The sequence below is a fragment of the Homarus americanus genome, unplaced genomic scaffold, assembly GCF_018991925.1.
Source record: "Homarus americanus isolate GMGI-L3 unplaced genomic scaffold, GMGI_Hamer_2.0 scaffold22069, whole genome shotgun sequence".
Taxonomy (NCBI): domain Eukaryota; kingdom Metazoa; phylum Arthropoda; class Malacostraca; order Decapoda; family Nephropidae; genus Homarus; species Homarus americanus.
Window position 1 is genome coordinate 427,734 of NW_024736328.1, and position 27,166 is coordinate 454,899.

Below are 27,166 nucleotides of genomic sequence, written 5' to 3' on the forward strand. Positions count from 1 at the left end.
TTACTTCCTAAAACAAATGCATACAAATTAATTTTTTTGGTCAGTTTATGCATTTGCTAAATATACAAGAATGTAATATATGATATATAAAATATTAAATACACAGGTACTCCTTAATAAAAGTGTGTGCAAATGCCTCATAGGTAATGTTTGGAAAGTGAATGCACTTGAAATCAATGGGCAGTACGTGCAACTCCCCAAGTGTACACTGTAAGGGTATACAAGGCTGTCTTTTAGACTTGCTGCTTCTAGAGAGCAATCTGTATGGCCAATCTCCCTTTAAAAATGTTTATTGTGATGGAGAGGAATCGGCAATCACCAGATCAGCTTCACTAGATTTCACAAATGACATATACACTAACAGGAGCCCCTTGGCTTAAAAGCTTAGATAAAAAGCAAGATTTCAGGTTTAATCTTCCAATTTTTATGCTTGATAGGGACTACCTGATCAGCAAGTTACTACAGTACATCATGCTGATAATGTTACTGTTGTATGTAGAGATACAAAATTGAGCTTAATTGAAGTTTTTCAACCATCCTGTTGTCGTCTTATTTTTCTTCATTTGTACATTTTATTCAGTGCTATGCTATAAAGAAATGACTCTAATATCAATCTGTCTTTTTCCTGTGACTCTTCTCTTGAACTAGACTGCAGAGTTGGCCATTCTGGTGGGAGCTGTGGTGGTGTTCCTTGTCACCGTGACCACTATCACTTGCCTCTGTTACAAACAACGAAAAAGGTACCACTCTTTGTTGGGTTTATTTTTTTCTTACTCTGTCAAGTCTTTCCCTGCTATGATGTAGGTAGAAAACTAAATTGGGAAAATGTATAGGGTACAGGGGGAAACTATTGAATTCTCTCCAGAGTTTCAATAAGGAGAGTGAAAGCATAAATACAGTATCGTAAGAGTTTGTTGGGAAGAGGGAAATTATAGTTCACAGTGAAAACAAAACTGCCAAGGATGTGCAATGTCACCATAGTTTTTTAGCACTTTCATAGGGAAGGGTGATAAGGGAAGTGAAACTAAAAGTTGTGGAAAGTGATAAAGTTCAAGTTTGGTGAATAATTATTCAAGTTGCTACTGTTTGCACATGGCACTTATAATGTGTGATTTGAAAGAAGAGTTGCAGCTCTTATTGAGTTTGGAAGAATGTACTGTAGTCGTTACTAGGAGAAAGTTGATAGAGAATATGAACTGAATTAAAAGGCAGAAAATAAATAGATAGTATGTAAGATATGGAAAGCTTTTAGTTTGAATAGATATAAAATGGAGGAAATAGAGTGTTTCACATTTCTGAGAATAGATTATGAAGAAGTTAGTAACTATCTTTAAATCTTCAGCTATTGATGTAGTTTTGGTTTCTTTCTCCAACAGCCGTCGCAAGCCTATGCCATTACCACCATTGATGACTGCTAGTGGGATTCCTGTGATGCCTTTGGCCTACCCTGGACCTTTTGCTGCCCCCTACACACACATGAGTGACCATAGTAGTGCAGATTCAACTGAGGCCCAAGAACTGCCTCCTGACCATCTGCACTACCACCATGACCCAGGTCACTACCCCCAAGAAATCGTACATTACCCTCAAGACCTAGCACATTATCCACACCTCCCACCCAGACGACGTTGTGGGGCTCACAGCTATCATTCTGATCATGAGGTAAACAGAAAACAGTGTATCCCTAAATTGAAAAAAAGGAGGCTAGCATTTTTCGTGTGTGTGTGTGATTACTTCTCACGATAATATGTGAAGGATTGCAGTTTGGTTTGTGTTACATTAGTTCTTGTGTTAATCCCTTACAGTAACCAATGACTTAAGGGGATAATAGTTCAGTAATGGCATATCTAGACATTTTAATAATTACAGTATTTAAATAAGATATTAAATTATTAACTTCACTAATACTAATATGTGTAAATAGTTGCAGCGTTCCTGTGGCAGTGAACGGGTTTCCTCCCACACTGATGAGGATGACACCGTTCCTGTGTGTCTTCATCACGCTCCATCCCGGAAGCGTCGTAGAGGTCCTCAGCCTGGTGGTGGTCCTCTGCATGGACAAGCTAAACGTGGCCCTTCTAGAGTAGGTTCACCATTTCAGGAAGAACCATCAAGTTCAGATCTGGACGAGAGGGATCATGCCCCTGCACAAATCAGCATTCCCAAACCACCTCGATGTTGTGCAGAAGATAGGTCATTATTCTGATGTTTTCTATAAACAGAGTACTACTGTACTGTACTGTACTGTATTCTACTTTACTGTACTGTACTGTACTGTACTGTACTGTATTGTACCCTAGTGTACTGTACTGTACTGTACTGTACTGTACTGTACTGTACTGTATTCTACTGTACTGTACTGTACTGTGCTGTACTGTGCTGTGTTGTACAGTACTGTACTGTACTGTACCCTAGTGTACTGTACTGTGCTGTGCTGTGCTGTACTGTACTGTACTGTACTGTACTGTACTATACTGTACTGTACTGTACTGTATTGTGCTGTGCTGTGCTGTGCTGTGCTGTACAGTATTGTACAGTACTGTACTGTACTGTACTTTGCTGTACTGTACTGTACTGTACTGTACTTTGCTGTACTGTACATGTACTGTACTGTACTGTATTCTACTTTACTTTACTGTACTGTACCGTACTGTACTGTACTGTACTGTACTGTACCTGCTTATGTAAATTATTAATGTTATCAAATCAATATTAATATAATTAGCCCAGTAAAATAGATGTGGAACAATGGAAAGACAATACAGTAGAAGAGATACAAGAGAAGGGAAGTGATGCAGAAGAGAAGGAGAAGGAGGGCATGGACATAAGAAGGAGATAGTGATGGTTATTACATGTCCTTATTAGTCTTATGTATGTACTGTACATGTGTAGTTTAATAAGGAAATGCAGATCACAGATCTTGCAAGGAAATTGGGAGTGAGAGTGGACTCTCATCTCTCCTCCCTGTACAGTATTTCACCTGCCTAAACGTGTCACTATTGCCCTGCCTCTCTCAGTACCCCTAATAATTATATACTTACAGTGGCCTTACCAATCCTGTTGGATTTCTATTTCTTTATATTGATGATATTAATTGTTTTCACAGGCAGCACACAGGTATCAACAATCTTCGAACACTGCCCACTGTGGATTGCTCCCTCACCTCAACAAGGCCTCATTCACCTGACAGTTTGGAGCGGCCCACACAGTCTCACAATCATTCCCACAGTCAAAGTCAAGCCCACATCCATACTATTCCCCGAACTCACCTAAAGAGGGAAAGAACAGATCAAGTCGGGAGAAATGGTGGGAACAAGGCTCTCTTGCCGAGTGATGTGACTGAGCTGTAGCAATTAAAGAATAGTATTAAATGAACAAATTATTTTCTTACAGTAATTTATTTTGATAAGAGATATTGCTGTCTCAATGACTTGAAATTAGAAACAAAATTATGTGGTTAGATTAAAAAAATGCTTTGTAAAAAGAAACAGGTCACTTGATTTTAACCCAATGCTAAAATTGAGAAATTGATGTATCATAAATAATATATGGCTACTGTATGTGAAGTGTCTTCCAAGTAAGAGAAGATTCTCTATTTTTTATAGCAATTACAATATTGTAAGAGCTAAAATAGTTGGCCATAGTCACCCATGGAAGAACAGATACTGTGCTGTATTTTTCTGAATTTAGTCATATGGATTTCTGGTACTGTACTGCACTTACTTATAGCTTCCTTTGATTATAACACTACTAGATGGCCTGCCTCACTTTGTTATTTTATAATTCATTTTTTTGTCTGTTATTTCTACTTCTTCTTTGTCTTTTGATGGTTGAACATGTCCTTGTGGATTACCGTTAAGTTCTCCTATATGGAGTATAGCAGTTTGTATATGTGTAGACAGGCTGTGTTAATGTTCCTTCATAGCAGCTGGGAAATTAGTGGGCTTATCAGTACAATACATCACACTGCCTATATATTGACATAAAATGTAGCATGTGAAGTGGTAAGGAGGGACATGTGATAATAGTAGTATACAATATAGCTAACCATAATACAGATGCCTTTCCACTGTATACTTCAGGACCAAAGAGCACCCCTCGCCTCTTTCATGGGTGCAACTGTCGACAATTAGATTAAGTTACATTACTCAAGAAGTGCTCCTTTTGTCTCTCTTACTGAACATACCCTAATAAATTTCTCATTATAGGCCTGTATATTTTAGCCACTCATATTAAGTTAAGAAATATGTGCCTAAGCATTCCTAGATAGACAAGTTGTGCATATTTCACGATGTGCTGCTCATATTTTATGATACTGTAGTAAATCAAGTGGTGTGCTCTTTACTTGTGCTGCTCAAAGCTTCATAGTAAGGGAAATGGGGAATGATTCCCTTCTTTGTTGCCTTAAGTATCATGGCAATCTGGGTGTTGGTGATACAGCAGAAGTGCACTTGACTCTTCCATCTGTGTCTTAATTTCAATCCCTGGGTTAGATGAGAGAAAAGTGTTATCTGGTATGATCCCACCAAGCATCACAGGTTTTCTCAAGGTACTGTACTCCAGTTTCATCCTATACAGTACTAACACTGGGCAATGAAAGTCATAACAGAGAACAGTATGGGGACAGGTGGTGATAATGATAAATCCTTTGCTGCCTGAATCATTTTGGCAAGGATGTAGGCTTCTCTTTTATACTACTGTACTTAAACAATCATGTGTAATTTATTATTTAAGTCTTCTGATCGTTGGTTGTGGATCATGTCTACCTGTGAGCATCCTTTACCTGCCGGAACTGTAGAAAAGCTATTTATGGTACACATATACGGAAATACGAGCACAGTACATGATAAGGAAATACAGTACAGTAAACCCTCGCACTTCCTGACCTCTTGGATCCGGATTCAGGGTTGGTCCAGACCGAAGTCTGGAAGTGGCAAATTCCTATCCGGTCTCTCTCTCTCTCTCTCTCTCTCTCTCTCAGTCCTTATGCCGTGTTTACTCCCCTACTGCTAAAATGGACCCATTCCTTGTCGTCTGCTGTGCCGAGATGTGAGGTGTTATGGTTGTTTTTCAACTCGTATTTTCAGGTCGATATACATAACTTTCTTCATTTTTTTACTCAGTTACATACACTTACCATCCTAAGTACATGTTGTGAAAAAAGTAAAAGACATAATTGTCCTAAGGGCAAATGCATAACAGGAGGAGAGCACATGTAGGTGTTGGGGGAGTGATGCTAGGGAATTGGCATGCAGCTGGTCTTTGTTACTATGGTGAAGCAGGGAGTGTATGCAAATGGCAACTGTTTTAAACTTTCATTTGGCTTTTGTTTACTGGTTTGGCAATAGTATTTTTTGTTGTAATTTATTTATTGGTAGTATTTTTATTTATTACTCATATTTCCTGGCGCTGTATATATTATTTTGAGAAAACTATGGCTACAGGAGGAAAATACTCACAAGTGTTTTCCTAAATACATCATTGCTAAAATGGGGGGTGCGTCTTATTTGGCTGTGTATCTTTATGCCCTAAAATACAGGTTGGTGTTTTTTTACATTACTGTATTTATCATTTTTAAACATTTACTTCATTCGCTGGAAAATACGAATAATCGTTTTTTTCCGGATAGGTGGCCCCCTATTATTATTATTACTACTTTACTTTACTATTATCCTCTTCACCACTGATTGGCTCGTTAGCCCCTTGGGCGATCGGTCACGTCTCTGTTACGCACTGTTGGCAAGTACCGTATTACGATTGTTATTGTTATTACCCGTATCAATACAGTCCAGGCACAATACATTATTATGATTATCGTTAACGTGCCTTCGCCCCCCGGCTCAACCAAACATTTGCCATATCTGGACACTCTCCCCCCCCTAATTGTCCGGGAGTGCAAGGGTTTACTACAAATTCAAACTTTGCAATACAGTAATTCAGAAAGTTTTGGCAATGTCAAATTATTCAACAATTTTTCGACACTGCGATTCAATTGTCCAGGAGAAAAGAAAACAATTTGTTATTATCTAAAAAGATTCTTATGATATGATCTCTATTAAGAATATTACTGTACACTATGTTGCCATAATTAAATGATATACCAAACTACACCATAGAAATGTGTTGAAAATAAAAAGACTATAATAGGAGGCAAATAAAGAAAAGATGGAAGCTTCTATTGCTTTTATAAATCTTTTAATTGAGTAATGATATATGGTATACTCTGTGGTCATATGTTTACACTATAGATCCAAAAAGCCTGTGTGAATTAAGTCATTGGACGTGCCAAATGAAAACCTTTTGTAAATTATTGTAGTTAGATAGTTTTTGTTTTTTGATTAAGAAAAATCACATTCCACAAGAGCTGAACTTCAGACTAATTCGAGGTTGAAGCCAATTTTAATAAAGTTAATAGAATTTGTACAATAAAACAAGTAATTTCAAAATGGGTAGTGGAAGTGAACAATAATAGAATGAATGATAGAAAGATAGTGGGAGTAAACTAGTTCCCTTTTGCACCAAGATAAGCAAATATTAACTGATGAATGGTGGCCTAGCAGTTAGACCTTGTGATATAAACAGAATTTGTTTTGACTTATACAGTATAAAGATAAGTAAAGGCTCAAAATATATGAATGATCAGATAGTACAGTACTTTAAATTGTATAATATACTAAGAAAATGTATAATATATGAAATGTTTTTATAAGAATTCAAGTTGTTTATATGCTTGAGTTAATTCTCCTTGTTGGGTGATGTACAGTACTGTATATTTTCTGTTGCTTTTTCTATTGATTTAGCATACTCTCTTAACCCCATTATATGAAATAATTTTTTTTCATATTTTATCATTTATAGCACATGTCTTATAGTAACTTATATAAATACATTATCAATTACTTTTTTCATTGTATAGCTGCTTATGTGTGGGATATTTGTATACAATATTTTATAAATCTATTTTATATTGATGATATTCTTGTCCAGTATTTTGCTTTTCAAGACTTGGAAGATGGCAGTATCCTAAAGGTCAACAAAATATTGCCAATACCTGAACATGAACCAGTTTTGTTGCATTGTGCCGAAAGTATTTTGAGCACCAGGAAACAAAACAATTTATTGCCTAATTATACAGTACAGTAATTCTGCTCTTAACGTCATGGTTCCACTCCTGAAAACCGCGACGTTAACGGAAACAACGTTAACGGAATCAATTTTCCCCATAATAAATATATAAAATACGGCAGTTATGTTCCCCAGCCTATCTTTGCCCCATAAAATACATTACAGTGGTCCCTCGGTTAACGAGGGCCTTGGTTAACGAGATTTCGGTTCATGAGTTACCTTCCATAAGATTCTTAACTTCGGTTAACGAGCAATCCCTCGATTAACGAGTTTCTTGCGAGCTGACCTGAACATGTTTTCGCTTGCATTTGGCGGTCCACCAGCTGTAGTATTAGTCCGCCAGTACAGTAATCAGTTCTAGGGTTTAAATTCCTTACCATTTTAGTAAATATCAAGAAGTTTATACTATTCAATAATTTTAAAAGTTTAATATTAAATTTTTTAGTAATTTTAACAATTATTGAACATGCCATCCAGCCTGCCAACACACCATACAGGCATCAGTCTTTGTGTTTTTTCAGTGGAGGTAACATCTTGCTTGAGACTCTCTTCAACTAAATGCTTTTTTCTGTGTTTGCAAGCAAATTATTGGCCATTTTGAAATTTATTTTACATATTGACAATATATAATGCAGTGTAGTGTTGATTTAAAGAACATAATCCTGAATTACACCAAGAGAACTAAAATTTTATGGGTGAAATGGCGCCATGGGGTGACTTCTCTTCCACCCCAATGCCTTCTCTTCTCCTCCACCCCCATTCTAATTCCCATCATCATCATCATCCAGGAGCCTTCTACATACACACCTCAAAGTAAGTGTACTTTTCTACCTTTTTTGTTGAATTTAGGCAATTTTCGGTGAACTGGAACCAATTACCCCAAAACCCATTGAAACAATGGTTTCGGTTAACGAGTTTTTCAGCTAACGAGCAACCTTCTAGAACGGATTGTGCTCGTAAACCGAGGGACCACTGTACATATACACAAATTCAATGGCATTTTTATAGAAAATAGTCTATATACAGGGTATAAATAAACTAAATCATTTTGTATTGTAGTCACTGATGGATGGAGGTGGTGGAGCGAGTGTGAGGTGGATAGTGGAACGGAGGAGGAGGGCGGGAGAGAAGGAGGAGGGTGGAGAGTCACTGAGACCCAGCGGGTGGCTCCTCCTCCTCCTTCACAACACTAGCATCAGTAGCACTTGATGGGCACTTGGGAGCCATTTCAAATGGTTACAGTACAGAATTAAGAGCAAAAACACTTAAACACGCACGAACGCTGTGGTAGCTTAACAAAGACTGGCGACGCTTGGGGAGCCGTGATGCTCTGCTGGTGAGAGAGAGTAATGACCATAATGTCCGTGACGTGACGATGTTATAATCGGGTAGAATAGCATCTTATTTATTGGGGGCGATTAAACGATGTAAAATTTAGATTCTTTGATAAATTCAATAATAGTTTTGTGTCCTGAGAATTCTAATTTGCCGTTAGATTTTGTTTTGGTTGTTTTATCTTAATATCTTATGGTATTGTGAGAAATTTAAGAAATTTACCAACCTTTCCTTATTTTGAGTTCGGTACAGGTTGGACCATGTTAATCTGGGACCCGATAGTCCGGCAGCTTTGATAGTTCGGGATTTCTGTCATAGCTCACTTGTACTGGCTGTTGCCACTATTTTACCTTTAAATACTTATAATTCACCCCTAATTATGCCTCCTAATAGACCAGCAAGCAGTGGAAGTGGTTGTAGTGCGGCAAAATGTAAGCATGTGAATTCTATTTTAGAAAAGGTGTCTTTACTGAAGAAATTAGACAGTGATACATCAGTTAGGGCCTCGTGCCTTTTTTTAAGCTCGGCTTTGATGGTTCGGAATTTTTGATAATCCGGAACTGGTCTGGTCCCAAGCTTCCCAGATTAACAAGGTTCAACCTGTAGTACAATATATTGTTAAAGCATGACCAAATTTTCACTGATAGATGTGTTAACATCATAAACATAAGGAAACTGACACCAGGCCATTAAGAAGAGGGTTGTGTTTGATCTTATAAATCTCACTGTACTGTATGCACTTTATTGTACCGTACTGTATGTACTGTACTGTACTGTACTGTACTGTACTGTACTGTACTGTATGTACTGTACTGAACTGTGCTGTACTGAACTGTACTGTAGTACTGTATGTACTGTACTGTACTGTACTGAACTGAACTGAACTGTACTGTACTGAACTGTACTGTACTGTACTGTATGTACTGTACTGTACTGTACTGTACTGTATGTACTGTACTGTACTGTGCTGTACTGAACTTTAATGTACTGTACTGTACTGTAGTACTGTATGTACTGTACTGTACTGTACTGTACTGAACTGAACTGAACTGTACTGAACTGTACTGTACTGTATGTGCTGTACTGTACTGTACTGTACTGCACTGCACTGCATGTACTGTACTGTACTGTACTGTACTGTACTGTACTGTACTGTACTGTACTGTCCTGAACTGAACTGTACTGTACTGTATGTACTGTACTGTACTGTACTGAACTGTACTGCACTGTATGTACTGTACTGTACTGTACTGTAATTTACTGTACTGTACTGTACTGTATGTACTGTGCTGTACTGTACTGTACTGTACTGAACTGTAATTGACTGTACTGTAATTTATTGTACTGCACTGTACTGAACTGTAATGTACTGTACTGTACTGTACTGAGTTTACCGAAATTGCAGAGTTGTGTATAATTTAAGTGTCATCTTATACAACGATTTTTGTACCTGTACATAATTTTTAATATTATATACTTAAATACCATAAATTCCAATGTTTAATTTATTATTTGCCTAGAGGAGGGCCTTGAATCACAAGGCCGCAGACGTCATTTTCTAAAAAGTAAGAAACAAGCCCCTCAAATTTTTTGTTTGTTACTCCACATCCAATAAAGATATCAAGGTGGGGTTTGTTTTATTTAGAAGATTTTGTTGTACAAGTTTTGTGTACGAGTGTCATGCATTGCGGCCCATGTGCCCCAGACACAAGTCCATTGGCCGAAGCGGGTCTACTTGCTGCATCATTGGCTCAGCTGGTAGATGTGCCTGGTGATGCGTGCCTGTCATTGACTGCTAAGTGAGTTAAAGGGACGTGGTGCGGTGGAGTGAGACTTGTGGCCTTGCGTGATGAATGTGCGTTGAACATGGTCCTATTAGGTACACAAACCAATGTATTTCAGTGCTATTTTTGATCATGTGAGAGTAACACAAGGCTGCAAATCCAAGCTCCACAAGACAGGCAGCTTACCTACCTGCCTGCCTCCCTGCCTGTTTGTGATTATTGTCATTGCGTGAGTAGCGATCACTGGCAACTCAGGGGTATATAAACTCAAGATGGCCAGGGAGAGCGGCGGGCGCTTGTGGTAGAAGCGGTACCGCTTTTGCCTCGCAAGCAAGATGTCACAGGTTCGATTCCCGGGCAAGCGGAAGTTGTTTGGACACTCTTCCTAGCCCCCTTGGTCTCTGTTCACCTAGCAGTAAAGTAGGTACCTGTTGTAAATCGAAAGGTTGCGAATTCGTATTCAGGGAAAGTTGTTGGAGCTTCTAAACTTGAACTAGACACAATCCGGAGGAGTGGTGACCCGAGGACCACACACCCAACACAGACAAAACCCAATACGTGCGCTATGCGCTAACCAAATGAACGCAGTCGTGTAAAGCCACGGCACTATCTCTCCCACTACAATTCCCTTCCTAACCTCCTGCTCCTTCCTCTGTCATCTTCCCCGCTCTGACTTTCGCTACCAACAACTTTGGAGCTTCTAAACTTGAACTGGGAGAGCGTCCCCTGACGCTGATTCCCGTTTGTCTCCAGGTATGATCTGTGTTCCCTAGCCATTCAGTTAATTCAGTCAATTGTAGTGAATATCAGTGTTCACCAGTGTTCATGATTTAATAGTTGAATTGTCATTCACCCAGTGTAGAAGTAATATAACGTAAATACGTCTGTCGTCTAGACAGGAGAGTTTGTTGGTGTTGTCATGTTTCTCAGGCCCCTGACGCTGATTCCCGTTTGTCTCCAGATCCTTGGGAATCTTGAATCGCTCTACCATCCAACAACGGCCTCGGATGTAGTAGATGGCCAGCCGGGATCATATATGAAAAGATGGCACCGATGCGGCCTGATAAATGTGCCCCACGGCTTCGTTGGGCCAGACCCCAGACCCGCCATGTGTCTGGCTACCCCACAATAACAAAGGCCGCGAGCCCTAGTGTTCTGCCCTGGGTTACTCCTTGGAAGTGAATGTCCAGAGAGTGTTGTAACATGTATGTTAGGGATAATTAGTTGGAAATAATTATCCCATGTTGGGTAGTGGACCCCTGCATATACTAGTGTCATTATTTACGTATATGTTGAATAATCTACAATGAGTGCCATGTAATGTAACACCAGTAATGTTGGGAGTAAGAGTAAAGAAGAAGGAACTGAGTTTGCACTAAGCCCAGGAGGTGAGCCTGGTAATTATATGATTAATACAATATCTTTCCCCATTGATGGCATATTAATAAACTTGTTTTTAGAGTACTTTAGGTGTATTCATTTCTCCCACAGTATTTTACCTTTATTTCCATCCAAGTGACTTGATACCAAAATTACCATACTCACGTGCCTAGACCCTCGACCATGCTACCAAAAGAATGTCCAGGCTACCAAAAGAATGACCATGCTACCAAAAGAATGACCATGCTACCAAAGAATAGGTGACGGAACTGAGTAAGAGTAAGAACTAAGAGAAGTAAGTAAGCTGAGGGAGGTGTAGAAACAGAGAGGGAACCGGCCCCCTCACATTGGTGGCAGGCCTAAAACCCGCCCCCTCACATTGGTGGCAGCCCAAGAACGCGCCCCCTCACAGTGTGAAGTGTTAGCAGGATATTAGAGGGGTGTGTGGTGTGTTATAGGGGTGTGTGGGGTGTTAGAGCGTTGTGAGGTGTGTTACAAGGATATTAGAGCGGTATGTGGTGTGTTAGAAAGCTGTTAGAGGGGTGAATGGTGCGTTAGAAGGATGTTAGAGGGGTGTGTAGAATGTTTGAGGGGTGTGTGGAATGCTAGAGGGGTGTGAAGTGTGTTAGAAATATGTTAAAGGGGTGTATAGAATGTTAGAGGGGTGTGTGGTGTGTTAAATCGGTGTGTGGTTGTTAGAAGGATGTTACAGGGGTTGTAGAGTGCTAACTGGGTGTGTGGCGTGCTACAGGGGTGTGAAGTGTGTTAGAGGGATGTCAGAAGTGGGTGTGGTGTGTTAGATGGTGTTAGAGGGGTGTGTGGTGTGTTAGAGGGGTGTGTGATGTGTCAGAGGGGTGTGTGGTGTCTTATAGGGACGTGTGGTGTGTTAGAGAGTTGTGTAGCACACAAGAGAAACTTTGGAGTGTGTTGAGGAAGTACCCCGATGTTTTTCTGGACAGGAAGGGTAAATTAGGATGCCACACATCCACAACATTGTTTAAGCTGCCTCCCGAAAGCTGGGAATGCTGTACAGATGCCGTAGCTACCTGTACTTCTCTCCTGAGCAGTTGCTTCAAGTATAAAAGGGATTCATTCGTCCTAACTTGGAGTACTGCTCTCATGTCTGGGGTGGCTCTTCTGTCCAACTGTTAGATAGGGTGGAATCAAAGGCATATTAATTCTCCTCCTTTAGTTGATAATCTTTCTTCCCTTTCTTTTCGCCGCAATGTTGCTTCACTCTCTTTCTTTTACAGACACTTTAACGGGCAATGTTCGGTGTCTTCTGCATCCTGTGTACCGCCGGCAAGAACGTGGGCTCTTAACACTCGTCTTGCCCACGGTGCCCACCGTTTCTGTGTGGATGTCGGTCACACTAAATATGAGAGCCTAGATATGGAAGGCAGGAGAGCCAGGGGTATGCCAAGAATGATATGGGGAGAAGTTACCAGATGGAAACTCTCCATCTCTTATTGAATTCCTAACTCTGTCATTTCTAACAACCCCTCCTCATGTCATTCTTGGCCTGCCCGTGGCTCTCCTCCCTTCCATATTTAGGCTCATGCATCTCTTGGTCCAATTGGTCTCATCCATTCTGTCTCTAGACATACCCAAACCATCTCAAGCTGATTCTACACAGCACTTTGCCAATACTCCCAATACCCAGCTGCCCTCTAAGCTGTGAACAGGGCCCCCTCTCAGTGTCATATTGCACAATCATCTCACTATTCTTATTTCAGGTCGTTCAAGTCTACTTATGTCATCCTCTTTAACAGCTCTTGTTTCACTACCATACATCATCACACTTCCCACACCAGCTACATACATTCTTCCTTTTGCTCGGACAACAAAACACCCAAATCATGCCTCAAACATTGAATCAGTTCTCTCAATGACTAAGTAGAGTAAGTTGTTTTGGTGGATGGTAGGATGAAGGATATCGATGTGTCATCTTGCAAATCATATAATTGGGGGAATAATAAAATGAATTAACTTCATATATGAATAAGTAAACTCTTTATATATATATATATATATTAATTTATTTATATATATATATATATATTCATATATATAAAATTTCCTTTTATTCATCTACCCAGTAAAGTGAATCTATACAATACAATATATCTATACTTCATACGGCTGAAAAAACTTGGCTGTTGATCTCACTGAAACTTGGAATTGCAGGTGGGAAGCTTTTCTACTTGGCTGGACCCCTGAGTGTCATTTATACTATGTGTGGAACAGGTGAAACAGAGGCACTCATGGCACTATGGTTCAGGTTCTTTGTGTTGTTGTTGTTTCTGGTTCCTTGATGCCTCTACCTGTCAAAATAGACTCACATTATTTATCAAGAAGTGTTATTACAGGTAGTTTTTAAGATTCCCGCCCCCCTCCCCTTACACACACACACGCCTCCTTGGATCTTATCATTTGACCTTTGAATGACCTCTCTTGATTTAAGTAATATCTCACCATTAAATCTCTATAGCTATTGAATACACCTGTACTTTTGACCTGTTTTAATCTCACTTTTCTCAGAATGTTGAAACAAGGAGAAAAGGTAAACATTAACAGCTGATAGACTCTAGTACCACGTGGTGACTCACCTGGGCGCTTAAGCAGGATTTTCTCCAGGCCTAGGATAGGTCCTTCAACCATTAGGGAAAGGAGGACTGCCGCAATCCCTCCAATAAACAGGAACCCGCATGTAAGCAGGACCTAAGGAGAATATAGGAATACACTTCTATAGTATATAAGGAATAAGACGTTCATATATTATCTTGTATGATTTCAATACGCTCTGAATAACACCATACATGTACAGTATAAATCATAGACAAGAGTGTGTAGGATGAGGTTCACTTACAGAATTGAGGTGGTTTATGTAAAATGGGATATAAATAAGTCCGGGGTAGATTATCTGGATAGGAAAACAAGTGAGGTACATGGCGAAGGTCAAACGGCTCATCGGCTGCCAAGAAGGATGGGAGAGGAAGGTGTTGATGGGACCTGCAAGAGAAGACATTCATAAGATTTTGGGGAGCATACTATTGTTAAAATATCGTTAATAGTTGCACCACTCAAATATCATCCTACATAAAACGCTATCAAACAGAGAGAAGAGCAGACTTCAACCTGGCCAGTACACCCGTAAGTTAAAAAAGGTCACACTATCCACAAAAGTTCTCTCTCTCTTACTGTGTTATATATTTGGTTGTTTACTTACTAGGGACACATTCTCCCTGTATGGTGAACCACACTAAGAGCAACGTAGTGCTGGGGTTTCATTAATTTATCTGTTAGAAGAGCTTCATGTGTTCTTACAGAGTAAAAGTGGCAGTGTGAGTGTGTGTGTGTGTGTGTGTGTGTGTGTGTGTGTGTGTGTGTGTGTGTGTGTGTGTGTGTGTGTGTGTGTGTGTGTCCAAGAAGTAAAGTCCCTTAGTCTCTCAAATTATTATGTTTTTTCTCTTTACCTCCATATCCAGTGTGACAGGCAAAGACAACCCAGACCAATGCCGCACACCATGAAGCTCGACTGAACCCTGCGTAGATGATGCTGGGAGCAACAGGGAGAAGGACAGGGTCTTCCAGAGTGTCGTAGTCGGCCATACCATACAACACCGCCAGAGCAACAGCTGCCGACAACAGCCACCCCAGTATTGCCTGCCACTGTGGGTGAACATGTTCATTACTTCTGGTCTACATGAATTAGTCTTGCTGACAGATTTTGATGAGAAAGACGTGTGAACTAGTAAGTGTATATCAATGTTACCACACACACACGACTGGGGAGTGAGAACTAGCTTAGAGTTGCTTACTGGAGTAGAAAATGAACATTGGGTATACTTATTAAGTTAGATTTATATACAGCTATACAGCTTCTCGTTATATACAGGATAAGGGCAGCGTTGCCAATCCTCACCAGCTTCATTCTGAGGATCTTGCCCTGGACAGTGAAGAGGAGCAATCCAGCCCAGACGCCCACCAAGTAAGAGTTGGCGCGGCACCACGGCGTCATATAGGTGTCAACATCACCCCTCTCCTCAACAGGTTGTCTGCAAAGATTGATTAATTCCGGTCACATGATAATAATTCATTCATGTTCTAATCACCCAAGAAGTTTGTGGACTCTGACATCGATTTGCATGCCGGACTGGTGTACTGACCACGGTCGTACATGTTCGAGAAAATATCACATCTTCACACATTTATCAGCTCAGTTAGTGGAGTATAAAAACTACTACCCCCCCCTCCCCTTTACACTGGCATAAAACAGGGCGACACAAAACTCGCTTTACTGAGAACATGTATGTCAGTAAAGCACCTTATGAAGCACCCTGTAGTTCCTCAAATGTTAACAGGAAATACTGAAGATAAGTGAAGGCTGAGGTACTCACGCAAACATGACAGCTGGTGGTACATGATATACAGCGGAGATGATAGTTGGGATAGCTATGGCGATGGCCGTCACCACAGCTAGCACAGCAATACCTGCAGAAGACACCAAGTACTCTATAACACAAAGTTCAGAGTTCTGTGTCTGATATATTTTTGAATTGTTGGTGGACTAGTGCAATCAAAACCTTGTTACTCACTTAAAGACCTTAGATGTTGGGGTACAGTTATAACATTATGGCATCAACATTTGGTGGCGTCACACTAGCATTTCTATTGTCAACTTTTTCATTGCTGTTAATTTTTTTCACGAATCGTCGGCTGTTTGTTAAAAGGTACAGACCGTCTACACTGACAATTCGTACGATAACTTCGACAACTTGCCGGAGTCAACTCAAGATATATAAGTGATACTGTAGTGGACTTCTCCCCTACAACTGCGTAGCGGCGTCACCAGCTGCTATCATCCTCCCTAGCAACCAAGCGAACGGCGACACCAGATGTTACGGTAACCTAGCAACGGAACTAGAGACCGGCGACTTTCTCGGGTTTTCCCAGCATGACTCATAGAGGACTCGCGGCTGCTGGGTATATAAGCTCTGTCTCTCCATTGAGATTCATTCTGGTCTCTCTTATTGAACAAGCAACACCTCCTCCTCCGCCGCTGCCTGGCGGCCCTTGCTTCTCCTCGCCTGCCTGGCGGTCCTCGCTCCCGCCAGCGAGCATGGCGACCCACCAGCTGTCCTTCTCTGAGCTTCCTCACCAACCAGCTCTCATTCTGGCCCATCTTCCTGAACACGCAACACCTCCTCCAGCAAGCTCCACGCTGTCCAGCTTTCATTCAACCTGGAGGCCAGCAACAGGCAACATCTTCTCTAACGAAGCTCCTGCACATCTACCTCCTTCAACACGCAACTCACCCAACGTTTCTACTGAGCAGCTCCTCACCACACGGCACCTCCAGCACCAGACTGTAAATCATATAACTTATATTATACAAGAAAACCACCTTAGGGTTTCCATCCATCCTGAGTGCTAGACAACATTATACCACGAATTCCTACAACACTATAAATAGTTATAAAAAAAAAAAAAAAATTATTTAAAATATAAAGCTAAAATTAGTATGAAGTAATTAGTATTCTTTTTCCCAAGATTACTCACTACAAGTACTATGTTTAATTTCGTGATTTTAAAAAGGTAAGAAAATGCTATTTGTTGTTTACATTTTTGACAAATGCGAGAATAACAACAGCATGACGGAGCCAGCAGAAAAAATAATTTCCCAAGTATGGACACGGCTCTCCGAGGAGGTCTTGGTGACCAGATAAGGCAGCGCTGCTGTCTCTGGGATCACCAGGACTCTTCATATACCAAAAAATGCGTAAAATTACTGAGCTTTCTTCGTCAGTTGGATCCATCTTGTTTGTTGTCAGTTGTTGAACAAGGGAAACCGGCGAGTTGATTCCAAACAGTTGTGTGACGGTGCACAACAAAAATGTTTGACGATTTTTTGAAAGTTGACAAAAATTAACGAAAGAATGCCAGTGTGATGCAGCCTACACTTACCAATTTTCCGTCTGTAGAGGAGTGGGAGGAAGACGAGAGGCAGGAAGATATAGATCTGAGTGTCAACAGCTGTGTACCAACACTGGCCCAGACACTGTAATGATCACCACCCAACACTCAGCATAATGGTAATAGATAATGAAAACAAATGGGTATTTATTGAGTTTTGATCATCATTTCACAAGATGAAGATAACTAGCTATTAATACCAACTTGTATGACGGTTCCAGACAAACGATTATTCAACAACAACACAGCCATGGTCAACCTCGCTCTATCACCTCAAAAAATAAATAAAAGCAACTGAAAATAATGAAAGACCAAGAAATTAAGAATAGTCATCCGGAGAGGAGGGTGTGTCAGGCTGTGTGCTTACCGGGAGGTCCAGGAAATTGGTGACGAACAGCATGTCGCCCCACCAGTAGTTTTTACAGGACTGTATAGCGGTTCTCTCAATCTCCTTCGACATGGGGCCAAACAGAATAAGTCTCGGTATGGTAGCCGCCACAATAGCAGTCAAGGCAATGGGTGGGGCTAACCTGTTGAGGGGGCCACATATTAATGAACTATCAAAATTATCTGGCTTCCTACAGGATAGTTATATATTGCATAACCGTGACTGTCACAGTTTGCCCTCCCTGACACGGGAACCACCTCTCATCATCTCACTAAAATATTATGTATGTAACTAAGATATTTCAAGTTACTCTCACTAGGAATTAGGCATCACTTATGCAGCTACAACACAAGTACCAGACATCAGTGTATCAAATTAACTGACCTGATGAACCTGTGAATGTAGAACATAATCCAGTTGATCCTTCCCACTCTGCTAAACTCCTTCAGGACACCGAAGGCCACCAGGAGACCACTCATGAAGAAGAAAGTATCAACGCTGAAGGTGGCATTGTCTACTGTCTCATCTAATACGGTATTCGTCACCTGACAATAGAAAACATACGTGATATACACACTAATAAGAACTATGATGAGGGTGACATAATGCACTTCTTTGGTAATAAAATATCGAATGTCAGACTCTTACAAAAGGAGTTATTGAATATATTACTAAATTAAAATAGGATCCTCAACCTTGACAGAATCTCCCGTATGTTCCACTTCTCCTTTACTTAACTAATGACCCTACATGATTCAGGGCTAAACACCTCTGTGGCTCTTGTGGTGACCATCCGGAGTGACCGCCAGACAAGGTGACGAACACAACCATCAGAAAACACTACATCTAACGGATCCTTGATATAACGGACTTTCATCTCCTTATAATCCGTTTAATAGAGGTTTCACTGTATTCATATAATGAAATAAGTAGAGAAACAAAGAACAGATAAGAATTACAATTTGGGTGAAACAAAGAAGAGAAAAAATGGTTTAAACTCACAGGGGCAAGACCTTCGATCGATAAATTAGACGAATAGAATGTCATGAAGAAGTACGTATGCCCCCACACCACCCAGACCATGGACAACACCCTGGAGACGTAATAGAAAGGTGGATGAAGGTGGATGGATGAGGATCAGCTGAAGACTAACATTATATATATCACGCACAACAAATTATATACACAATATATTTCCACCAATCAATATGTTCATGGTATAATAATGAGTACAAGAAGAGAATTAAACAAAGTAATTCCATAGGTTAATACTAATCAAATTTTTCTTAGTTCTCTTACCTTATCCCATGCAGGCAGGAAATCACTTCAGGATTCCTTGTATTATTGATGGTGAATATTTTCTTCATGTTGGTATAAGCGGAGAAGACCAGAAGAAACTTTAGAGGACCTGGGAACGAAATCAAGACTATTATGAACTGTGTGTGTGTGTGTGTGTGTGTGTGTGTGTGTGTGTGTGTGTGTGTGTGTGTAACAATATCTAAAGCACAAATATAATGTAAGAGTATATAAAGTCTCCTAACAACAATGATATCTTTTCCCTGGTACTCTCTAGCTAGTGAGTGGACCATAGACTTGTTACTGACCATTGCGATATTGTTGTTGATCCCAGTGGTTGATGCTGATGTCCACAATAGCGGCAGCGAGCAGCAGGAACCCAAATATAGAGAGTATAACACTGTGGGAAGGATAGCTGTGTCATTACTACAATTCCTCCACAATAGGCTGGATTTATTCTATCTGTCCAATTTGTTTACCTGTCTTCTCTTTATTCCAAAATACAAGTCATTCTTCTAAGACATACTGTAATGTATCATTAATCTAAAGAACTGTTAGGTTCCCTGTTTATCTCTTTTCCACCTTCCTTATCGTCTTACCTTCTTATCCCCACGTTTATTACGGAGTGATTACATACCTGGTGTTGGTCCTATGCTGCAATATTATATTCTTACTGTAACTCTCCCCAATTATGTTAACGTTCTTCTCAATGACATGAGCTAAATAAGGCAGATAATGCTTCGTAACATGACCAAAACCTATTCATTCATCGTGTAAAACAAAGTGAATCATGACTGGTTGTTACTCCACTGTACAATAAGACTCACATGACAGCGATATCGTCAGCTCCATATGTAATCTCCTCATCCTCGGTCTGGCAGTCAACTGTTTTAGCTTTTTTGCCAAGAAATTTAAGGTGAGCATCCAGAGTCACCTGTCAGAGAGTGGAATATAAGTTGTTTAGTGACAGCTGTTGAATATGGTGACAGCTATTGAGTGTGGTGACAGCTATTGAGTGTGGTGACAGCTATTGAGTGTGGTGACAGCTATTGAGTATGGTGACAGCTATTGAGAGTGGTGACAGTTATCGAGTGTGGTGACAGCTATTGAGTGTGGTGACATAAACACACGTTACGAGCACTGAGAGTCCTCTTCGGTGCAGGAGGAAGGCATACAGGTGCCGTAGTGGGCGAACGGTAAGTCGACAGGTGAGTACAGTTCTACCCCTGGCGGCTGCCCCCACAACATCTGAGTCTTCTGTTTTCTCACGTCCTCCTCCTCCTCAAATGAGGTATTTAAGGAACTGGAAGATGATGTATAGTTATGTATACAGTATATGTATGTATAATCTATTTATTCCTCATTTGGATTAATTTGTATTGTTACTAATCAATACTGTTTCATATTGGGTGATTCACTCAGTCGATGCCCTCGCAGGTATATAACACGTATTTTTAAATGATGAGAAAGTGATACAGGTTAATGAGAAGCTTGTCCAGGTGTGTATGCCCCCCCCCCCCACCCCGGTACTGTACTTCATAATGGTGTATAAATGTCACTATCTGTCCTGTAAATAATGGTAGCTACTGTAGTCTAGAGTGAACATAATAATAATAATAATAATAATATCACATTACCTGTAAGCTATGGCGCAGTACTTCCCGTTGAAGGTGGTGTTAAGAAGTGGGTGAAGTACTCCAGGAATCAACTCCTTAACGTGAAGACCTGTACATTCCTCCATCATTCCCCAGGGTTGGGTGTTGCCGTACAGGACCCCGTCAGGCATCTTCCCCCATGAGTCAGGTACTGGTGATAGACAGTTATACCATGAGTCAGGTACTGGTGATAGACAGTTATACCATGAGTCAGGTACTGGTGATAGACAGTTATACCATGAGTCAGGTTCTGATGATAGACAGTTATACCATGAGTCAGGTTCTGGTGATAGACAGTTATACCATGAGTCAGGTTCTGGTGATAGACAGTTATACCATGAGTCAGGTTCTGGTGATAGACAGTTATACCATGAATCAGGTACTGGTGATAGACAATTATACCATGAGTCAGGTACTGGTGATAGACATGAGATATAAACCACCTCATTATAACTCACAAAGCATGGGCCAGAAGTGCTGCTTTAACACCAACAAGCTTAAGATCGAAGGGGTGTTGAAGACTTTTAGGATGGAGCTCACGTCATCTCGACACTTCTTGTTTTCCACTATTTTTTCGTTTGTGGACGGCAGGTAGATCCACGTCCATTCCTCTGCCTTCCTGGAATGGATAGATAGATATTGTAACAGTAAAAATAAGATATATATATCAAGAAATTAAAAAAAAAGTCTTCTTTGTTTTGTGTTTCATATAATTAATTGAAGTGGTTGATATATATGACTTCTAGCTGTCATTTTTAAATATTTACTTAACTTCGTGAGAATTTCCTTGAACAATTGTTAATATTTTCATCATATAAATTTCCTGCATATTGTTGTCAACGTTTTAATATATCAAGTGAGATCCGTTTATTACTTTCCACCTCCTCTCTGTAAATATTCCAGAGAGTGTCACTGACTCACGTTGGTTGAAGGTCGTCAAGTTTGTCTCCCATCAGCAGTCTGGGGAGTCCTTCAGCTGCTCTCTCTGTCGGGGACCCAAACCATTCCTCCGCCGCGTCTACCAAGGACTCAGACAGCGGCGGCCACATGTCTTCCTGTGCCGCCACCTGTCCGAAAGCAGCCACCGCCACTGCAACCACTAGCAACCTTATCCACCTGCTACCCATCTTTGCTACCAGACAGGTTGTTTGTGTGTGTATGTGGGTGTGTGAGTGTGTAGGCGGTTGTGTGCGTGTGTATATGTTGTACTACACTACACCACCACCAACAAAAATGTCGCAGGTATGTTGCTCACACTACGACCTTCACAACACTGAGCTCGCGCGAGGAACTACGGACTGCATAGCATATATTACGACACAAAACTTATCTGATAATATAACAGGCTTAAGCTGTACACGAGTTGTGATGGCTGGGCAACAATAGAGGTCCTTGGTGTTCTTTTTATCATGATATTTAATTGCTTTATTTAAATCATTGTTATATTTATTTTAGAATCTTTGATGCTTTTTTCCCCCAAAAATGCGACCTTTTGAAATCTTTGTCACTTTTCTAAAACTTTTGTCTACAGTAGTTTTTCATTACTGTAAGTTTATTAATCTTAATTCGGAAAATCTGACTAAATCTTTGGAGTTCAGTCTGAGGGGGAGGGGGTGGAAGAAGAGGGTGTGGTGAAGGAGGAAAGGGGGGAGGAAAAGAGGGAGTGGTGAGAGATAAAGGGAGAGAGTGAGGGAGAGAGTAAGAGGGGAAAAGGGAAAAGGAGGAAGGGATTAGAGAGGAAGGCGAGGAAGGGGTTGGGAGAAAGAAAGGCAAGAACTAGGGAGGGAATGGAAAGAGAGGGAAGAAAGGAGTGGGTAGGAATGATGAGAAAGAGGGAAGAAGTAGAAAGTAAGTTAAACAAGTTTATATGTGACAAGACCAGGTTAATTAGCTTACCTGTGATATCTACAGGTAAGGTCGGTACCTGGCACGTCTCTAATCATGTTGTCTTATTAGTCAGCGATTACATAAAAATATGGCGCAAGACTCATTAGAAGAGAGAGAGAGAGAGAGAGAGAGAGAGAGAGAGAGAGAGAGAGAGAGAGAGAGATAATAACTCACAGTTAATCTGAATATACCACTTAAGGGATTACTCCAGCTAGGATAACTAGATTCGACTTTTGCTCTCCTCGTGGATGTGAGGTAAGGTTGTGTCAGAACCCCTCGAGAGATAAGCTTAGATAGGAATTCTTTTTCTGTGATAAGTGAGTGTGTCCACTGAAGAAACTGACCTCTGAACTATTACCTAATGTTTTAATCTCGTTTTGTTATCTGCTATCGATCGGTCTTAAATATTCCCACCTATTATCACACTAGACGGGGCCCTCACATACCCTGCTCTGTATCTCTGCTTCCTGTTAATAGTCAGCTTCATCTAACTCTACTAACCACCTTAGCATTCCATTTATTTTTATACATTATTTTATATCCTCAGATTTATAGATAACGTCACACTTTATACACTGAGACTTTGTTTTCACGTAATATCGTTCATAAATCCTTGTATGGCACCGTGTGTTAATTTGGTCTTAGCTTCTTGGACTTGTAGTATAATTGGACCAGCTTCTTCTTGGAACTCCTAAAAGCGACGTGGTTCAGTATGTTGTAGCTATTCATCCTCTGTTATGATCTAGAAATGCTTGGGGATCTATTTTACCTGTAGATCTACCTTTCAGGCTCTATGGTATTATTTTGGTCACTACGTAACGAACAGGTAGTAAATTTATCTCTCCCTCTGGGTATAGGAAAGTTTGTCGCACTTCTTATGCAGGAGAACAATCATTCCTCTTCTTCAAGGTGACTGGTTCCTCCCTGTACAGTGGTCCATGTCGTGACTATGAGGCCGTGTATGTACTTTTCTCCCGTGTGTTTCAGTAACTCAGATGGGTAGGGAAGGGAAGAGAAGGGAAGGGAAGAGAAGCGGGTAAAAGAGAAGGGAACGGAAGGGAAGGGAAGGGGAGGAAGGGAAGAGAAGAAGAGAAAAGAGAAGGGGACGGAAGGGAAGGGAAGAAGTGATTTATGGGTCAATTCTGCTGATACTACTGTAGATTTGTAAGGTTAAGGTTATCAGCGGTGATGGCGATAACACAATAGGTGGTCCACTCATCATTACTCGGCAGCTTTGGAAGGAGTGACCATGGGTGATTGACAAGATAAAAGTCCCTTATACTATATAATGCAATACACACACACACACACACACACACACACACACACACACACACACACACACACACACACACACAAAATACAATGTTTACTTTATTTGTATCCTGTTTAGAAAGATTTATTCTATTAGTTTATTTAAAATTTGATAATAATTGATAAGCCGACTCCTGAGAGGGTAAATGATTACAGGAAGCCACTTGACAATAATATACTAAATAATCGTGGCGTCAGGACTGATAATGAACTCCCTGCATTGAAAGAGTACCGTATCATCATGAATCAGAAATCATCAATTATCAATCATTATTCAAGAAACCTCTCCTGGCCTTCCAATACTCTAACAGTCTCCCCCCCCCCAAAAAAAAACAACCCACTCCGAATGGCTATGTGCTTTACGTCCAACCCTATCTCGAATGACGTCATCAGCCATACGTTTATTTTCCACCAGATAAAAGTTCGTGTTTGTTTTAACGTGGATAACATGACCTCCCACCCCCTTGAACTAATACTGGAAGATATCAATTCTCGTCATCTACGGATCTAAGATGAGGAAAGAATGGTTTGGAAGTTCACTTACAATTACAGCGAGAAATCATATCTATAATCTTTTAATGAACGTAATATGGGCTTTCGTGCCATTAATTACCTTCATTATTTATCTCTGATCCTTATATTTCATTAAAATAACCTGAAGTATGTGAAGGTAATGTACTGTAGCTCGACTGACCATAATAAGTTAGTAAGCCATAAGAATTGTCTTTTTCTTTTATAACATAACTGACACAGAGATACAGGAGCTCAAGTAATAACGTTCAAAGGATTACAGTGTTCTTGTTTGCATGTGCCAGGTAATATGATTTGAAGTTGACAGGTATGGTGCAGGTACAAGTACAAGTATAATAACAGGTAGAGGTATAGTGCAGGTACAGGTACAAGTATAATTACAGATACATGTATAGTGCAGGTACAGGTATAGTGCACATACGGCTATAGTTTAGGTACCAGTATAGTTTAGGTACCGGTATAGTGCAGGTACAGGTATTGTGCAGGTGCAGGTATAGTGCATGTATAAGTATAATTACAGGTACAGGTATTATGTAGGTACAGGTATAGTGCAGATACGGCTATAGTTTAGGTATCGGTATAGTGCAGGTGCAGGTATTGTGCAGGTACAGGTATTGTGCAGGTACAGTTATAGTACAGGTACAGGTATAGTGCAGATACAGGTATAGTGCAGGTACAGGTACCATGCACATATACGGGGAAACATTAAGTCCTTCCTAATATTAAACAGTATGGTATTAAGAGATAAAACTCCATTGTTAGTATATTTTAACCAAATATTATTAACATTGTAATAGCATAACTAACTACTTTATATAGCAAAAGATAACATTACGATTAAGGAATATTAACGACTTAGATAACTAATATAACCCAAGACATCTTTTGAATTATGGTGAATGAGGATAATCCATGTCATACATATTATCATCCAAAGTGAGTGAAGGATAATTTAATAACACCAAATTACAACACCTGGATAATAATACAGTCCTGTGATTTTCAACAAAATCTACTTTTTGCCCCAAAACCACCTTACAAAATTTTTGACCAAAATATATACTTTTTTTCCAGAATTGAAATTTAAGGGGTTTAACGAATTAAGTACATAAAGAATAACACACAAACAATAAATCACAATCTGGAAACCCATAGTTGATGAGTAATTAGCATTGAAAAATGTCAGTAAAATATTTCAAGGGTCATTTTGGCCACTAATTACTCTGCACTCGAATCGTGGACCAAATGCTCATAATCAGCAAGCTCGGTGTACCCATACAGTAATAATAATTAACATCAAAGGATATAAATCAAACATTACCTTTAAATCCTGCAAGGTACGGAATCACACTAGATGGACTTCACCTTCGGATTCTTCTCTTGTTTCTATGTTAATGAAGCTGTTGCTATCCGAAGGCTTCATTAACAGTGAGGGGGTTGCGCTACCATCCAATTTAGCTGGTACTCGTTCAGGAGAGATTTAGTGTAATCAATTTCACTTTGTCATGCTGCAAAATCGGTAGAGTCAGGTGGAAGGTATCAGGCTGGTTTATTTATTTTTTTCGACAATCCCCCAAGTTTAGGGTTAAAGCCTAGATAATGACTAATGTAATTTGTATACTAGCTGGGTGGTTAAAACCCACTCAAAAGCTCTTAATGGTTGATTTTAATTTGAATGACACTGTAATGGTAGGGAGGAGGTCATATGGCAGGGAGGAAGTCATATGGCAGGGAGGAGGTCATATGGCAGGGAGGAGGTCATATGGTAGGGAGGAGGTCACATGGCAGGGAGGAGGTCATATGGTAGGGAGGAGGTCACATGGTAGGGAGGAGGTCACATGGCAGGGAGGAGGTCACATGGCAGGGAGGAGGTCACATGGCAGGGAGGAGGTCACATGGTAGGGAGGTGGTCACATGGCAGGGAGGAGGTCACATGGCAGGGAGGAGGTCACATGGCAGGGAGGTGGTCACATGGCAGGGAGGAGGTCACATGGTAGGGAGAAGGTCACATGGCCTAACACTGTATTTGTGTTGTTTAATGTTGTTAGGACAGGCCAGGAATCCACTGCTCTGTTTGTTCATTTGAGGGATAACAAGCATTGCATTGACTGGGATAATGCCTCCTCAATATTACCATGTAATTCAATTGATAGTAGGAACATCATAGAATCTAGTCTTATTAAACATACCGAAGCATTCAACATGAATTTGAGTAACGGCATGTACAAGCTGGACAATTTTGTAATTAAGAAGATTTGTGACCAGGTGAGAAGGCCGGGTCACCTGACCATCTGACCTGACCACCAACCGTTGTGTGCTATTTAAAGATTAGTAGGGTCATTACCTAATACCTGACCATTGTGGACCTGGTCTCACCCTCCTCTGTATATATACACCTTGATTTGTATTTCTCTCTCTAGTCTGTACTCACCCCTGAAGATGTGAATTACACGAAAGCGCTTGGGAACTTCGTGTTTTCTTCTTTCCTTGTGGTT

General features: G+C 40.4%; 3 protein-coding genes across 3 annotated transcripts in view; 1 reads left to right on the top strand and 2 right to left on the bottom strand.

Annotated features, from left to right (window-relative positions):
* Window positions 1–4,208, top strand: part of LOC121872150 (cadherin-89D-like) — a 28,003-nt gene extending 23,795 nt beyond the window's left edge. The window contains exons 23-26 of the mRNA XM_042374827.1: window positions 649–740; window positions 1,377–1,662; window positions 1,925–2,193; window positions 3,107–4,208. Coding sequence (XP_042230761.1) covers window positions 649–740; window positions 1,377–1,662; window positions 1,925–2,193; window positions 3,107–3,350 — 891 coding nt within the window. The 3' untranslated portion in view covers window positions 3,351–4,208. The remainder of the gene's footprint in view (window positions 1–648; window positions 741–1,376; window positions 1,663–1,924; window positions 2,194–3,106) is intronic.
* Window positions 4,209–13,568: 9,360 nt separating this feature from the next.
* LOC121872151 (nose resistant to fluoxetine protein 6-like) lies at window positions 13,569–20,239 on the bottom strand. The gene is made up of 13 exons (XM_042374828.1): window positions 20,112–20,239; window positions 19,593–19,684; window positions 19,288–19,396; window positions 18,991–19,081; window positions 18,373–18,533; window positions 17,968–18,130; window positions 17,592–17,685; window positions 16,025–16,118; window positions 15,550–15,682; window positions 15,101–15,296; window positions 14,494–14,636; window positions 14,234–14,345; window positions 13,569–13,948 (listed from the first exon to the last, which is right to left on the bottom strand). The coding sequence occupies exons 3-13, from the start codon at window positions 19,353–19,355 to the stop codon at window positions 13,902–13,904; spliced, it is 1,302 nt and encodes a 433-aa protein (XP_042230762.1). The 5' UTR covers window positions 19,356–19,396; window positions 19,593–19,684; window positions 20,112–20,239; the 3' UTR covers window positions 13,569–13,901.
* Window positions 20,240–20,415: 176 nt separating this feature from the next.
* On the bottom strand, window positions 20,416–22,227 carry LOC121872155. The gene is made up of 4 exons (XM_042374835.1): window positions 21,861–22,227; window positions 21,398–21,558; window positions 20,922–21,090; window positions 20,416–20,587 (listed from the first exon to the last, which is right to left on the bottom strand). Exons 1-4 carry the CDS (start codon window positions 22,064–22,066, stop codon window positions 20,416–20,418), a joined length of 708 nt encoding a protein of 235 aa, XP_042230769.1. The 5' UTR covers window positions 22,067–22,227.
* Between the last annotated feature and the right edge of the window lie 4,939 nt (window positions 22,228–27,166).